This window comes from Panthera pardus, unplaced genomic scaffold, assembly GCF_024362965.1.
Source record: "Panthera pardus isolate Hobbes unplaced genomic scaffold, ASM2436296v1 HiC_scaffold_6, whole genome shotgun sequence".
NCBI classification, from domain to species: Eukaryota; Metazoa; Chordata; class Mammalia; order Carnivora; family Felidae; genus Panthera; species Panthera pardus.
Genome location: NW_026526991.1, coordinates 36,021,266 through 36,038,492, shown reverse-complemented (window position 1 = coordinate 36,038,492; position 17,227 = coordinate 36,021,266). Strand labels below are relative to the sequence as shown.

General features: G+C 37.0%; 1 protein-coding gene across 1 annotated transcript in view; it reads left to right on the top strand.

The window, feature by feature from the left end:
- Positions 1–17,227, top strand: part of TMTC2 (transmembrane O-mannosyltransferase targeting cadherins 2) — a 400,812-nt gene that overhangs the window by 322,208 nt on the left and 61,377 nt on the right. Inside the window, exon 10 of the mRNA XM_019455252.2 lies at positions 9,274–9,388. Within this exon, the coding sequence (XP_019310797.2) occupies positions 9,274–9,388 (115 nt within the window). The remainder of the gene's footprint in view (positions 1–9,273; positions 9,389–17,227) is intronic.

Genomic DNA, 17,227 nt, shown 5'->3' with positions numbered 1-17,227 from the left:
GAACTGAGTTAAGCTTTAGATTAGGGATAGGGGGGTATAATGGATTTTGGAATGTGGCTCTCTCAGCCCCTCTGTTAATTGCTCCTTCAACATGGTCTACCTTTTGCTAGCTTCTCTGTTCCTCAATTTCTTAATCTAGAGATGATTGCTACTGCCTCAGCTTGTGAGGATTTGTTGACAATTCTGTAAAATAACTAGCCTGTCATATGTGCTCAGTTGTCACAATGACCATTTATTATTTTAAAATGGAATAGGACCCATACCGATACCTTGGAGAATGAATGAATCCTATAGAAAAAAATTTGGATAAGGTATATAAAAAAGAGACAGAGATCAGGGGGAAAGGGGACAATAAAAATCTAGATACGAAGAAAAAGAGGACTCTATCCATCAACATGAAGACAGAAAGAACAGAAAAGACATAATTGCTTGCAAGAAGAATGAGTATTATAGGTAACAAGTAATTGGGAACAGAGTGAGAGAACGAGCAAGGAAGGCAGAGAAGGAAAAAGAGAGATACTGGTTTTCCAGCCTTAGCTATTTGGATTTGGTGATGGAATGCACTTTGAGATTCTTGTTTATGTTCTGCCTTTCACTTAATTGAAGACAGTTGTTCCCGAAGTTTGCTACCCTGCCATTAACTCTTCTGTGCCTCAGTGACACGTCTGTGAAGGAACCCCTCAGAAGAGTCCATTGAGATGGTGTTGGAGGGCAATGAGGAGACTCAGAGCTCTTCCTAGGAAAAGGGTATAAGCATTTGGCTCTGGGAGCCACCCCTCTCCATTCTCATTGCCATCGTAAGTTAGTCTCAGAGGCACACTCCCTTCCTTACTGACTTCCCCTGTGTTTGAGACCTTATGTCTACCTCATTTCTTTCCTTACAACTCCCTTGTCTAGCAAATGACACTACTCACCTGTATACTTTGATTAGGTCACACTCTTCATCTAGTTATATCTTTCCCTTCATCTTTAGGTGGTAAAATTCCTCAGATTGTTTAAAGCCCAGTGTGAGCTTGTTTTCCTTCATACAGTGCATTGGTTTATATTAAATATATATATATATTCTTTACACTTATAGTGGGTTGTGAGGTTTCTCCCTCCCTGTCCCTCCTCCCACTCCTTCTTTCTCTGACATCTTTTTACTTTCTCCCCAGTCTCCCTTCTTCTCTTCCTCGCCTCCTTCTACTTCTCACTCTTTATCTGACAGTCTTCATAACTTCCTCAATATTTCTCTGGCATTTCATAACCCTTCTGGAAAGAGGCAGGGGAGAAATAAATGTAATAAAGCATCCCGAGCCTTCCTGACCTCCTTTCTACTTGAGCACAGAGCCTTGGCCTGCTGTTCCTCTAATCTCCTTTGCACCAGACACCTTCCTTGCCACCTGTCCAATTCAGGGCAAATTTTTGGTCTCGTGTTCATACAGGGACAAATAGGGGACCTCCCAACCTCAAAGTGACCACTCCAGGTTGATCTCCTGGGTATCCCTTTCCTCACTCAGCTGGTCCACCTGTTTTCTCGGCCAGTAACCACCTCACATTTATCACGTTGGGTTTGTCTCAATAAACCAGAGCTGTTATTAAATCAGGCTTCCAAGAGCGCAAAAACACAAAGCAACAAAACTAATACAAGGGAAGGGGAGAGAGACTGGTTTTAAAGATTAAGAGCAGGGACACTTGGCTGGCTTAGTTGATAGAGCATGTGACTCTCTTGATCTCGGGGTCATGAGTTCAAGCCTCACATTGGGCATAGAGATTACTTAAAAAAAAAAAAAAAAGTAAGAGCATACCTGAAATGCAAGGGATGCTCAGAAAGAGACACTCAGCAACCCTTCCTTCAGAGAAGCAAAAGGGAAGGTTCCCTTCCATATTTTTAATCCTTCCAAGTCTAATTAGCATACATTAAAACCTCTCGTTAGCAGCATCTTCTTTGGACAGCCAGTCTAACTCCTGAGCATCGCATTACCCTCTACGCTATCTTATCAGGTGTTTGTTACTCACCTTCCTGAATAGAAACATTTCAGGCTTGCTACAGTTCCACTTTACCTGCCTGGCTTGTTGCCATAAGATATCAACAAAAGCAGCCCAAATATATCTACCATCTTCCAGGGTTTTCCCCTGCTTCAATCTGCTGAATCTTTAAAAAAAAGATTAGATGCTTCTGGATATTGGTAATGTTCTTTTTCATGATCTGGCTAATAATTATATGACCATAGCCACTTTGTGAAAATTCCAAGTGATACCCTTACTTGTCCCCTTTGTGTATATTCAACTTTGATTATAAGTTGAACAAAAACCAAGTATTTACACCATCCAGATACAATGCACTTAGCTTGTGATACCTTACATCTCCTCAAATTTACGTCTCTTTTGCACTTAAAATATCTCCATAATCTCCTCTTTCCTCTACTAAATTGGAACTGTTTCAAGGATAAATGTTGCATTTATCTTCCCCCTTCTCCACTGCCAGTATCACCATATCTTATGTGTATTAGGCACAATATATGTTTCTTGGATACATTAATCCATTGTTTCTTCTTCTTTTCCCAGACTACTGAATTTATTCCAAAGTACAACGGGGTATAATAGATTTTAGTCAAATTGCATTAGTTTGAACTGTTGTGGAATTAGTATATCTTTGAAGGTATAATTGATGTCTGGGTTATTTGCCATTTTCTAAGAGAAATTCGGAGATCTAAAACCAGGGCTGCCATGTTGCTTATATTCATAGAGACCTCACTGTGAATAGCAACCTTGGAAATTTTGCAGTACACAGCGTGTATGGCCATTTAGTGCAGCCCTGCCTAAAATCACTCTTAAGGTGAGAGGATATGAATAGACAAGTGCCTGGTGACCTATGCTGGCCGGACTGTAGCTTACACTTGCAGATGACAAAAAGTAGCCACATAGGGACATAGGTAATTCATTCCTGTTATTGAATGTGTATTTATTAAATCCCCACAGTGTGCCAGGAAGTAAGAGAGTTAGTCACTCTGATATCTGGAGAAAGAGCTCTCTAGGTGGAGGGAATGGCAAATAAAGACTCTGAAGCAGGAGTCTTTGTTTCTTCAATGTGTTAGACAAACAGCAAGAGGCCAGTGTACGTTGAATAAGTGACCAAGAGGGAGAGTAGAAGGAGACAAAGGAGATGAGGTCAGAGAATGGGTGGAGGAACTCCCTCCTGACTATATCAGGCAGTGTAGTCCAAGATAAGGGACATTACGTTTCCCTAAGTCACCTGTAGAATGATAGTCTTTGACTCCCGTTTTAATAGGATCATTCTGACTGCTGTGTACCCTTTAGGATCAAGGGCAGCAGTATGGAGACTGGTCAGGAGGTAATTGCTGCAATCCAGAGTGACATGATGGCTTGAGACAAGGTGGTAGTGCTAGAAGTCAGACAATTCTGGATCTATTTAGATAACTGATGTCCTCTGCCAAGGGGAACTATTTAATGAGAATGTTAAGTTCACGGTGTTATTTTATAAATAAGATTTTCATTTGCCTTTGAACATTTTTTAAAGCTACATACGAATGATTTTTCCCAAAGAGAATTATATTAGCATGACACCTATTACAGATTGTTTTAGCTCTTTAATTTAGTTACATTGATCAGAAGAGTGACTTTTTCATATATTTTAGTAAAAAATGCCAATCCCAACTAATCTAGGGAGTTTATTTGCAGAATTTTTACAAAGCAGTATTTGAGCCTTAGGCTTAAGGCCAACTTATATTGTGGATTTCTACCTTTCAGGCAGTTTTCTAAAGCCAGGAATTAATGAAGGCTTGATCTTCACCAGTTTGTCTTATTGAAACATTGATAAAAATCTACCAAGTTGTTTAAAGGGGTCAGTTAGAGAATTATCCAGAAAGGAAATGGTATAACTGTAATGCAGAAGCACTTGAATCTAGAACTGTCAACTGCTTTTTCCCTCTGCCTTTTTTAGCCTCTGGGGAGACTTCAACTTTTTGTATCTGGACCTCTAGAGAATGCTTTCTCTTTAAATATCCTTTTCTGTATTTCCCTACTCAGATTACTTTCTTTCATTGTAATTTCTCATCTTGTTTTTGCCTTTGTTATTCCTTTGATTGAAGACAATTAAATATGATGATGATAATTAACTTGGGTAAGACAAATTATAAACCAAAGAAATAATGATAAAGCATGGTAGTACAATACATACATAAGAACAAAATATATTTTACTTAAGATTTTCATAGTGTATTTGAAATTCAGCTCAATTATCAAACACAAAGGATGTGTTTGTTTACTATATGTAAAAGAGAAGTGATTTCTCATAACTATTCTACATATGAAGGATAAAATTCTTAAATCTCCTTATTTTAAGAGTTTGAAAGAGTTTGTAAACTTGTATTTACTGCATATATCTTATTGATATAGATGTATCTTTCTATCCACACGTGTATGTGTAACCTGGCCATTATTTTTTGTAATATAGGGAAGAATACAGGTAGTTGATCGACCAAAAAAACCTCAATCTAACTGGTGACTAATCCAGACAGAGCATCTAGATTATGGTGCAAAATGTTTATTTTGTTGTTCCTATCAGACACTGGTTCTCAAACTATGGACAGTGGAATAGCAGCATCAATAGGTACTAGTAAAAAATTAAAGTCATATTTATTACTCCCTTGTTGAATGAATTTGTTAGAGGAATGAATATACAATGGGGAAAAGTCTCTTCAACAAATGGCATTGGGAAAACTGGACGGCTACATGCAAAAGAATGAAACTGGACCACTTTCGTTCACCATACACAAAAATAAACTCAAAGTGGTAAAAGATCTAAGACCTTCAAGTAAAAGACCTGAAACCATCAAAATCCTAGAAAAGCCCATGGGCAGTTATTTCTCTGACATCAGTGATTCAGAGAACACTCTAGAAAAGACAGTGTTTTTCTAGATATGTCTCCTGAGGCAAGGGAAATAAAAGTGAAAATAAGCTATTGGAACTACATCAAAATAAAAAACTTATGCACAGCAAAGGAAACAGTCAACAAAACCAAAAGGCAACCTACTGAACATGAGAAGATATTTGCAAATGACATATTCAATAAAGGGTTAGTGTCCAAAATATATAAAAAATTGATACAACTCAAAGGCCAAAAACCAAATAGTCCAATTAAAAATGGGCAGAAGACATGAATAGACATTTCTCCAAGGAAGATATCCAGATGTCCAAGAAACAAACGAAAAGATGCTCAACATCACTTATTATCATGGAAATGAAAATCAAAACTTCAATGGGATACCACCTCATACCTTAGAATGGCTATAATCAACAACCCAAGAGACAACAGGTGTTGGCAAGTGTCTGGTGGGAACAATAATATATAAAGCTGCTGGAAGAGTGAGTTGAGGCAAAGTCTTCCAGAAGGAGTAAGAGCAAATTTTGTTCCTCATTATTCCCCCAATGACTTATCAGTATAGGCTTTTTGGATAGTTATTAAAAAGAAAGCTAGGGGCACCTGGGTGGCTCAGTCAGCTAAGTGGCTGACTCTTGATTTCAGCTTGATCTCATGGTTCGTGGGATCGAGTCTCTTTCTGCCCATCCCTGTTCACACACTCTTTCTCTCAAAATTAAATAAATAAACTTTAACATTTTAAAAAAGAAGAAGAAGAAACCTAGTGTGTCTTTATTTCCCTATTTATGTTGGTTCTCTGTATTTAAAATGCTTATTGCTCTTTTCCCCATCAATTTTGGGCTATATTTCAAACAAACAAACAATCATTGTATAAGATAACAGAATAATAATTCACTTTCAACCTCAATTCTCATTTTCAAGTTCAGTTTAAAAACAGACACCAAATGGTCCACACTGCATAATATTTTATGCCTTTATCATAGCAGAACACTAATGCTGGGATATTGAGATATATGGTCCGTCGAGAACAGAAAGGGGGGAATTATGCAAATATCTAATATGCTGCGGTATTGTTTTTCTGAATGTTAATATGATGAATGAATTCTGCTGTTAAAAATGATCATATGGGGATTTTTTTCTGTTACTGTTTAGTAAAAATTACACGTTTCATGTGGTTTGGGGACCTTGCAAAGTGTGTAAATTGCATTTTGCATGGCAAAGCTGACATAAAGGAAAAGAAACGTTTTGTTTTTTTTTTTAATTTTTTTTTAATGTTTATTTATTTCTGAGACAGGGAGAGACAGAGCATGAGTGAGGGAGGGGCAGAGAGAGAGGGAGACACAGAATCAGAAGCAGGCTCCAGGCTCTGAGCTGTCAGCACAGAGCCCGACGCGGGGCTCGAACTCACAAACCATGAGATCGTGACCTGAGCCGAAGTCGGTCTCTCAACCGACTGAGCCACCCAGGCGCCCCAGAAATGTTTTAAAATTATGATAAAAATTGTGTATTTAATTTTATACAGCTAGTTAATGTTGTTATCCTTTTTTGTTGTTGTTGAACATTAAAGATATGTTTGGCTCTCTCCCTCTCGAACTTTTTTTTTTCCTTCCCCTCCCCCATGGTCTTCTGTTCAGTTTCTCAGGATCCACATAAAACTGAGAACAAACTGAGGGTTGATGGGGGGTAGGAGGGAGGGGAGGGTGGGTGATGGGTATTGAGGAGGGCACCTGTTAGGATGAGCACTGGGTGTTGTATGAAAACCAATTTGACAATAAATTTCATATTAAAAAATAAAAATAAAAAAATAAAACTGTGAAAGAAAGAAAGAAAGAAAGAAAGAAAGAAAGAAAGAAAGAAAGAAAAAAAAGAAATAGAGATAGATGTGTTTGGCACTGACAGAGCTTGAAAGGCTTTGCCCTTGGGGCTTTGCATATAAACTGACCTCTTAAACCACCAGTATCATTATCTGCATCACATAAGCTTCTTGCCATTGTCCTCTGTTTCTGTGTGGATAGTGTAGGTATCATGCCCCTCTTTTCTCTCTTTTTCTCTTTGGTTTCCTTTATATAGTTTTTTTCTTTTCGGACCAGAGCTAGTGTATCTTATCTTCTTTACCCTCTATAGTCTGGAGTAATGAATTTTACTAAATAACCTTCATTATTCAGTTAATTGTTGTATTTTCCTAACTATTAATACAGAATACATTTCAGAGTTAATAGCTGTCTGGAAAGGGAAAAGAACAATTAATAAATCCCTACATTATCCTTTGTTTAAATATCACATAGTAATTAACATATTTGTTAATACATTTACTTGGATAAACATTATTTTTTGAAGGCAGGTGGCAATTAATATTATGTGTTAATTTGAAAAGCCTATAATAAGGGGTGCCTGGGTGGCTCAGTTGGTTAAGCATCTGACTCTTGATCTTGCTCAGGTTGTGATCTCAGGGTGTGTAGGATCGGGCCCTGTGTCAGGCTCTGTGCTGACAGCAAGGAGCCTGCTTGGGATTTTCTCTCTGTCCCTCTCTCTCTGCTCCTTCCCACTCATGTTTCTCTTTCTCTCTGTCTTTGTCTCTGTGTCTGTCTCTCTCTCTCTCTCAAATAAATAAATATTTAAAAAAAAACATTAAAAAGGAAAAAGGAAAAAAATACACACCTATAATAAGAGTAACTGAAGAATGGGTTTAGCCTGGTATCCTCTACTAAGACATAAATGATGAGATATTAATTTTTCAGGATGCCATAGAGTATCTTCTTCTTATTTTGCTGTTTTTAAACAGCATATACTTTCAGTTGAACCTCATATCAACACATTTATAGTTAGTATACACCCGAATTTCATAAGTAATGTGTTCTTCTATTTATAAATGTAACTGCAGTTGGCCCTTGAACAGCATGGGGGTTAGGGGCACTGATCACTGCACAGTTGCAAATCTGTGTATAACTCTTGACTCCCCCAAAACTTAACTACTAATAGCCTACTGTTGACTAGAAGCCTTACTGATAACACAGACTGTTAATACCTATTTTGTATGTCATGTATATTATATACTGTATTTTTAGAATAGAGTAAGCTAGAGAAAAAAAGTTGAAATCATAAGGAAGGGAAAATACATTTCTAGTAGTGTACTGTATTTGTCAAAAAACAAAGCAAAAACACAACTACATATAAGTGGACCCATGTAGTTCAAACCTGTGTATTCAAGGGTCAAATGCATTTATAAATCTGTGTCCTTAATAATCTTCTGACCTAACAATTATGTTTATTTTGAGGCATGAGAAAGGCATAGTATTAGGTGACAAACTAAGAGAGTAATGTACAACTTTTAGTAGAAATACCTGAGAGATGTCTAAGTTCTGGTCTTAAAACTTTGTCACTGCATTTTAATAAGTAGGCTTGAAACCATAGGTTTATCTTTACTTACCATTTCTTACCAATTTAAGTTTAGAAATGCTTAAATACAAGCAATATCTGTAGCTTATTATAAATTCTTAAAACAGAAAATGTCCTCTTGTATCTTAGGACCAGTCCTTTTGGTTAGAAGACTGTTACGCATTGCTTTGGTTTTCTTTTGAAAGGGCCAAACTTTGTCAGATAGGGCCAAACTTCATTACTTGTGCTGTTAATATATCTCTAGCTATAAAGCAAAAAATCAAAAAGTCAGCCTATTCTCTCTGCTTGCCTATTTACATCCTTAAAATTGGACCCAATTCTTCTTTTTTTTTTTTTTTTTGTCCTTAGAATATGTTTCTGGGATAGTACCCTATATCAATTCTTGAGGTATAGTTTCAAAGAATAGTATGGCTCTATCTGCAATAATTCTAACCTTGCAAAGCAAACCTGAAAGTAATCTCAAAAATGTGAACTTGTTAATATTTGTTCCATGTTTAGTAATCAATCTAATTAAGAGTGAGTAAATGCTAAATGGACTTTTGTATGTTCCTTCAATAATTGTAGTGCTGCTTGAATATAAGAAATGAATATATCTCAATATAGATAGCCTTGTTTGCACATATGCATAAGAGACAGTAGCTGTTTTAAAGGACTAATAATTAAAATAAGTGTAATTCTTTTTTGTAATATATCTTTAAATGTATTCATTTTATTTCTTGGTTCGATAGTCTATACAGGATTTTTTTTTTTAAGGACAAGAAAAGACCCAACTCTATTAATGTACCAGACAGGTGCATTGGGATGTCCTGCAATGAAGGGAAAGGCATATAAAATATAACCAAGTGAAGAGCTATAGATGTACAGCATACATAAACCTTAGCTTCAAATCATGTTTACCGCTATTTTTATATTTTCCTCCATAGCAGCTTTAATGGCTTCACAGGATTAGATTTGTATTTTCCAAGTTGAAGCTCACTTGCTTTTATACTTTACAGGTCAGTTTCTTCTGGAAGAAGCTCGCCTCATAGAAGCAGCTGAGATGGCAAAAAAAGCAGCTGAATTGGACAGCACAGAGTTCGATGTGGTCTTCAGTGCTGCCCACATGCTCAGGTTTGTTTTGCTACTATACCTTAGAAGACCAACTTTGTAGCTTTGGGAAGGCAATTAGGTATACTGATTCACCTGTCATACCGCCTTATTCCACATTCTTGAAGTGAATTGTGCTTTTTACCATGCTAAAATCAGTCAGGTGTATTGTATTCATTAAAGTCCATGTGCACAGTATATGTAGGGCATATAAGCATTCAGAACTCTGAAAAATATTGAGACCCCTTTTCCCATGAAAAGGGAAATTCACATTCCCTTGTGATTCCCTTCACACTCCCTTCCACATTCCCATGAATGTGGCATGTGAATTTATTTTATTATGTTTGGTGGTGGAGAGGATTGTCAAATACAAATATACCTAAGGCTTATCAAAGTCTCAAAATGGCCCTGAAACAATATATCTTTGTAGACCTTTTAATACTTCTATTTTCAGAAAGATATCATAAAGGATAATTATAATATTAGCAAAGCAATTAAAAGGCAGATCAATAATTTTTGTTGTGAATATAAAAAGAATGTTTAATGCATCCATAAGTGGTGTTTTAGGTTAAAGGAGTATGTTTTTAAGAAACTCAAATGATTTGAGTTTTTAAAAAGTTTTTTTAAAAGCAGTTTTTTTAAAAAGCAGTATTTGTTCTATTAGCAATATGAATAACCCTTCTCCCACAATCTTACCTGAATTTCACTTAATTAAATCTCTATCTAAATGCTTCATTAGCTGACATTCACACTATGGGCTCTGTGCTTGGTTCTAAGGATAGGTTTATAATCATGTAGATTACTCTCTTAAAAGGGAAGAAAAATACCAAAGGAATTCCTTCACATTTGGATGGCTTTAAAACATGGAATTTCAAGAAAAGTAGTTTTGCTTAGTTTTTATTTTGAGATCATTATAGATTTATATACAGTTGTAAGAAATAATATAGAGATCCCCTGTACCATTTATCCAGTTTCCCCAATGGTAATATCATAAAATGATAGTATAATATCAAATGCAGGAAATTGACACTGATACACTCCACTGATCTCACTGAGTTTCTCTAGTTATACTTGTATCCCTGTGTGTGTGTGTGTGTGTGTGTGTGTGTGTGTGTGTGTGTGTTTATTTCTGTGCCTTTTTTTATCACACGTGTACAGGTTTGTGTATCCATCATCATAGTCAAAGTACAGACTATTTCCAATACCTCAAGTTTCCCTTGCATTGTCCTTTGAGAACCACTTGGCTTCCTACTTAGCTTTTTATAAGTTTTAAATAAATTCAAAGTCTGAGAGTAAAGAGTGTACTGTGAGGTCTCAGTTGAATGTACTCACTCCACATTTAGCATTTAGCATTCCTAAAGCTGGTATCTACAAAGAGAAACCAGTATTCAATCAACTATTGGTATCTTTATAAAATAAACTATAGCCAATCTGCAAGAACCTTCAATGCAAGGATAATCTTTAAAGGACACTTCCATTTGCATGACAAGCTTAGGGCTGTTATAGGGAAGGAACTTGTTCTTCATGAATAAAACACCATGCTTTTAGTCACAATAAACCATTTGCAAGGATGGATATGCACAACTTTCTACAGGCTAATTCATCTTAATCATAATAGATACTTTCATCAGTAAGGCATTTTGCTACATATTAAGTCAGTACCTGAAATTCAAAGTCTACCAATTGAAACCCATTATAAGAACATTACAAAAATAACGTCCTTGTTAAATATATCACTCATAACTTTTCCTTAGTTACCATAGTGCCAGAAACCAGTGGAAAATTTTTGTTATACCTTGGTGATGTAGAAATCTTTAGGATTTATTTTTCAGAACCTTCCTTCTAGCTTTCTGCAGTCTGCATTTCTCATTAAGTTGCAGTCAACACCTTCCTAATATTGATTGCAATTATGGACACAGCAACCTGGCTATAGCCTACCCAAATTGGTGGCAGTCCCCATGAATGTTTTTACTCCATTTTTCTGTTTTTCCCCTTTATCAAATTCAACTTTTTCTTGAGTACTTACTGTGCAAACTGAATAGCAGCCTTTTCCCTTATTAATCAAGAGCACTTAGGACTTTGCTGAAAGGAGTGAGAAAGGCTACTGGTTTTGCCTTGAGCAGCATTATCAAAATCCTTAGCTATCAGGATCTTGCTTATTTAATGTTACATGTGACATTTCCTCTGGTAATGCCAAATTATTGTATATTGAGTTTGGTATTAATTCTCGCCTCAGAGCTCTGTTGCTTTGCTAGGTACTTAGGAGACAAAATTGGCAGGGTTTGGTGAAGGAAAAGAGTATAAGGCAGGGTATGAGGGAAAGAGCTGATGTCTCCCTGGTTTGTCTTGGTTGACTGGATTAATGGCTACTGTCCTATCCAAAATCAGCAATTTAGGAAATGTTGTAGTTCAAGGAATGGTTTGAACACATTAATTTAACTTACCTTTCCTTGGCTAATTCCAGTGAAATTGCCCAAAGAGTCTATTAATGAGGAAAAAATGGCTTATCACAAATCCCCCCCCAAAAAAAGTTATTCCACCTGGATGAGACTAGATTGGGAGAGGGAACGTCCTGGGGCTAACCATCAAGGGACAAATCTTCATCTTATTGGGACCTTCCAGAGGCTTGAAATTTGAGAAATTTCAAACAGACCCATTTCAACTCTCAGTAGTGGATAGTGATCTGTCTGTGTAGAATTAGCACATAGAAAGTTTGAAATATAGGATTTCAAATTATCAGTTCAGATAAGAATGACAAATCAGATGTATCCAAGTGAAGAGCCCTCATGAAAGCAGTGAGATTTACATTAAACCCAAGAGCCACTTAGGCTATCTATAAATTCCTGCTATTTAGGTGATTCACAAGAACATTATGTGGTATGAAAGAATTAATGCTGTTTACCAAATGTGTAGGCCTTCCACCTTCAATAAACGTAAAAGGATTATACTTTTCTGCTTCTTCCAAGTTGAAGACCTTTATGGATCTTATTTGGGTTGTTGAATGTGTGTGGATATGAATATGTCACTTTTGAGCCAAAGCTGTAAGAGTCCAGGCCCTTCACTTTTCTGACTTGGAAATTGTGGAAATTGATCCTGAAATGACCAGAGGCGGACAGACCTCCCTACTCACGTGCACTGAATGAGTGAGTGAGAAATAAACTTTGTTGTCTTACTTCACTGAGATTTAAGGTGTGTTTATATTACCACAGTGTCACCTAACCTAGCCTAACCGACACAGAAAATATCTTTGAAAATGAAATAGGTGGTTTGAAAGAGGAACAGTGTGACATTAGAAAAGATTACTGAGAGATTAATAGGATCTCTGAGGTTATAACTGCAGTGGAGGTAATGGATAATTGTTAGACTGATAATTTATTTTATTATTATATTCTAAGTGTTTTTTTATTTTTGAGAGAGAATGAGAGAATGAGAGTGCACAGGAATGTGAGGAGGGGAGGAGCAAGAGAGAGAGGCAGAGAGAGAGAATCCCAAGCAGGCTGCATACTACATACTGCATAACAGCAAAGAGCCTGATGCAGGGCTTGAACTCACTAATTGTAAGATCATGACCTGATCTGGGATCAGGAGTCAGATGCTTAGCCAACTGAGCCACCCCAGCATCTGATAGACTGATAATTTAAATAGAAGTTACAGGTATCTTTTCAGAACTTAAATCATAAGTACTAAAGACATCAAAATGGTGACTGAAAGGATAAAAGATTGGAGGGTGGATTGAGAACATTATATACATAATCATAATTACACATATGTTAGTATAATTATATGTAGGGTACAGGTATGTATATATACCATATATAGTGTATACGTGGCATGTATATAGATGTGATACATAGTCTTATTTGTGTATATATAAAGATGATGTATAGTTATATGCCATATATGTGTGTATGTGTGGTCATATTTAGCATTTATACATATATGCAGTTTTATTTGGTTTTGTGTGTATAAATGTTAACATAAATAGAAAATTTCTGAAGGCGAGCATAGAACACATTAGGCATTATCAACAAACAGAAAATTTCCAAGCTAGGATGAAGGCCTCTGTCATCGTATTGAAAGCAAAACTGCCGAAAATAGACCTCCTCCTAAGCTTGTCTTCATGTCTGGGTCACACTTTTTAGTTGCATACTGAAGAATTCTCTCTTGCCAGTTTAAGCAGAAGCAGAATTTATTAGGAGAGTATTCTGTAGCCCACAGGCTCTCTCTTGGGCTTGAGATCACTCTACACAGTCAGAAGTAATGCCCAACCAACTAGCTTTCTCTGGGACTCAGCAACTTTTGCAGTCCCAAACTCCACCACCATCACCCACAAGGAACCAAGCAGAGCAAGCCCCACATTCATTAGATGGTCCTCCTGGGTGCAGCCGCCACCCCGTTAGGCTTATTGCTGACCTTGTTTCTCTTGCAGCTGCATCTGATTGGTGAAACCTGAGTCATGGGTTGGACTCTTGGCTACTAGAGAGTTGGAAGACGAGGCAGTTGGCTTCTGCCTTCTTGGGAAGGTGGGGTCCACATCGTGGCTGATTACCAAATACATTTATAGGGAGGGTGATCACAGATGTCGAGTGGCCTCACATAATGAATATTAACCATATGTGTTGACATTTTTAGTACTTCAAATAAAATGGGAAAAGTACTGGATGCTTCCAGATGAGAGCATTATTAAAAAGGAGATTGGTTATCATCAAAGGAAAATAATCAGAGGAATTTAAAATGCTAGAACTCAGTAGAGTTATATCTAGAGAGTTGTAAGAAGAAAGTATTGAATCAGTTATTCTATTAGGAGCATTTTGTATGAATGAATTTACTCAGTGTTCTCCTAGAACTAAAAGCTAGAGATGGCACAAAGATACTTGGGAGATACTGGGAGGAAGTCCAGAGGCACTAAAAACAAACTTTATCTGATTCACAGCATTCATGGACTCTGGTGGAATTTTTTTGTTTTTTCATCCACTTAACAGGGTAAGGGAAGAACAAAGGTAGCATTTATTTAAGTATGTTCTGTCTGCCTGTTGCTGTATTTTGTGTTTTATATCTGTCACTCTCTTAGTTATAATTGCACATATGTGAAGTAGACAACAATATTCCCATTTGACTTACGAAGATACTGAGGCTTTAAAAGAGCCCATATCTCCCACAGTTGGTAAAGTAAAGCTGGGATTTAAATTTAGTGTATTCTGGCCAAGTATAACTGTTTTTACTGTGTCAGGTTAGCTCCCTCATGTCTTTATGACTGGGTGACTATGTAGAGGCTGCGATTCTTGAATTTATTGTTGGAGAAAGGATTTATAGAGTAACAGGTTATCGAATGTGCAAGTCCTAAACAGTAAGACCCTTCCAATATTATTAAATTATCTCTTTATGATAAATTTTAGAAAAGTAGAGTTATAGTCATAGGAGGGAGAACTCCACCTTTGTACTCTCAAAGAGATACTAACTTTTTAGACTGGTACAGTGTCTGACAAAGGACACACTTAAAGCTGCACGAAGTGTGAACTTCTCTTTTTTCCAGGACTAAGGGCCAGGTTGTCGCTGCTCCCTAAGGTAGTAAGGGCCTGCACTGTACTAGCTGGTTCCCATTGCTTCCCTGATTTCTAACGAGCAGAAGGCGTGTTTGAAAAAGAATTGTTGTCTTTAAATTTCTGTACTGGACACAATCTTATATAATTAAATATGTTAAAATTAGAGACTTTAAGTATACTAATTTCTTTATAAATTCCACTAGAAGTGACATAAAATTGAAAAAAAATGTTTATTAATTTATCTTGAGAGAGAAAGAGAGTATGATCAGGGCAAGGGCAGAGCGGGGGAGAGAGAGAATCTCAGGAAGGCTCTATGCTATCAGCACAGTGCTAGACACGGGGCTCAATCCCACCAACTGTGCTATCAGGACCTGAGCTGAAATCAAGAGCCAGCCATTCAACTGACTGAACCATCTAGGCACCCTTAAAGTGAAATTCTTAAGAAAGAAAGGAACCAAATCAAATTGTTTCTCAAAGTGGATTGGAAATGTGCACACACACACACACACACACACACACACACACACACACATTGGAGATATATTTTTTTCAAAGCTCTCTTAGGCCTTTCGTCTTTAATACTTCCAAAATTACCAAAGACCCCTTGAAAAGTCATTGGATTCTTCAATTATAAATTGTACTTTACTGCCAACTTTTGGTCCAGAGGGGGTTTATTTCAACTAGGTTGTAATGGGTTGTAAGGTCTTTAAAGCAAAGGGCAGTGGCAGATGAGGTTGAAGGTTGCATCTTCCAACCGAGTGCCTCTCCAACATGAATGTGCATGTGAATCACCTGGGGATCTTGTTAAAATGCACGTTCTGATTTAGTATGTTTGGATGGTGCCTGAGGTTTTACACTTCTAACAAGTCCTAGGTGATACTTAACGATATTGGTTCTCAGATGACCCCTGCAAGCAAGTTCTATCTTGCCTGTCTTCTTTCCACCCCTCCCAACTCCTTCTCCCCACCCAAGCTTTATGAATTGAACATAAGTAGTTATTTACTATATATGCATATTATAACTGACATTGCCAATAAACATTTCCTCCCTTTTAATATCTCCAGTACATTTTGTTATATAATGTTTTCAGACATAGGCTTAACCTGTCCTTCGCAGCCCTGAAAGATCTGAGGTCATGAAAGAATAAACTCAGACTCTCAAGGGGCATCAAGAAGTTTCTAATTCAGGAATCTTTTGTGAAATTACACCATCAGCCTTGCCTTTTCCTTGATTATTGCTACATGTCAGCTTTACCTCACCATCTTTTATGTTTAGAACCAAGATGGATGTCAACAGATCATGTAGCCTATTTTTGATGTCTTGACAGAGAACTTTTCATTTAAGGTGATTTGATGGTTATAAGCAATATCTTCCAGGAGTTCTATTAGAAGGATCTTTTCTGCTTCATTGTTTGTATATATGTGTGGCTCTGGTTTTGCCCTTTTAAGATTTTCCACACACTTTTATGTCTTTGTTTACTTCAGTTCTACTTCTATTCCTATTATACAACTTATCAATTACAATTAAAATTTAGTGCTGCTTTGAGTAACTTAAGTCACACTTCAGTTTTCTGTTGGCAAGAACCCAGGAAAACTCAGCTACTGTTTCATTTTACTTTGATGATGTGAGAACAAACAGTTCTCTAGTTTAGAAGGAGAAAGAGTGAGGGGCCTGGGTAGCTTAGTCAGTTAAGGGCCCGACTCTTGGTTTTGGCTCAGGTCATGATCTCATGGTTTGTGGTTTTGAGCCTGCCATCGGACTCTGTGCTGACAGTGTGAAGCTTGCTTGGGATTTCTCTCTCTCTCTTCTCTCTCTCTCTCTCTCTCTCACCCTCTGCCCCTCCCTGGCTTTCTCTCTCTCTCAAAAAATAAATAAAAATAGGGGCGCCTGGGTGGCTTAGTCGGTTAAGTGTTCGACTTCGGCTCAGGCCATGATCTCACGGTCCGTGAGTTCGAGCCCCGTGTCGGGCTCTGTGCTTGACCGCTCAGAGCCTGGAGCCTGTTTCAGATTCTGTGTCTCCCTCTTTCTGACCCTCCCCCATTCATGCTCTGTCTCTCTCTGTCTCAAAAATAAATAAACGTTAAAAAAAATTTTTTTTAATTAAAAATAAATAAATAAATAAGTAAAAATAAAGATAAGAAAAGAAGATGGAAGAGATGATTCCTCCTCAAATTATCCTTGAGAATAATCACCAAGACTTTAATAAAATATTATCTTTTGTATGAGTCAAACAGTGGTTATTATCCATGTTAAGTAATTTTTAATTTAAAATTGACAGTGCACAGCTACTAATAATCATAGTCTTCTAAATGTTATTAAA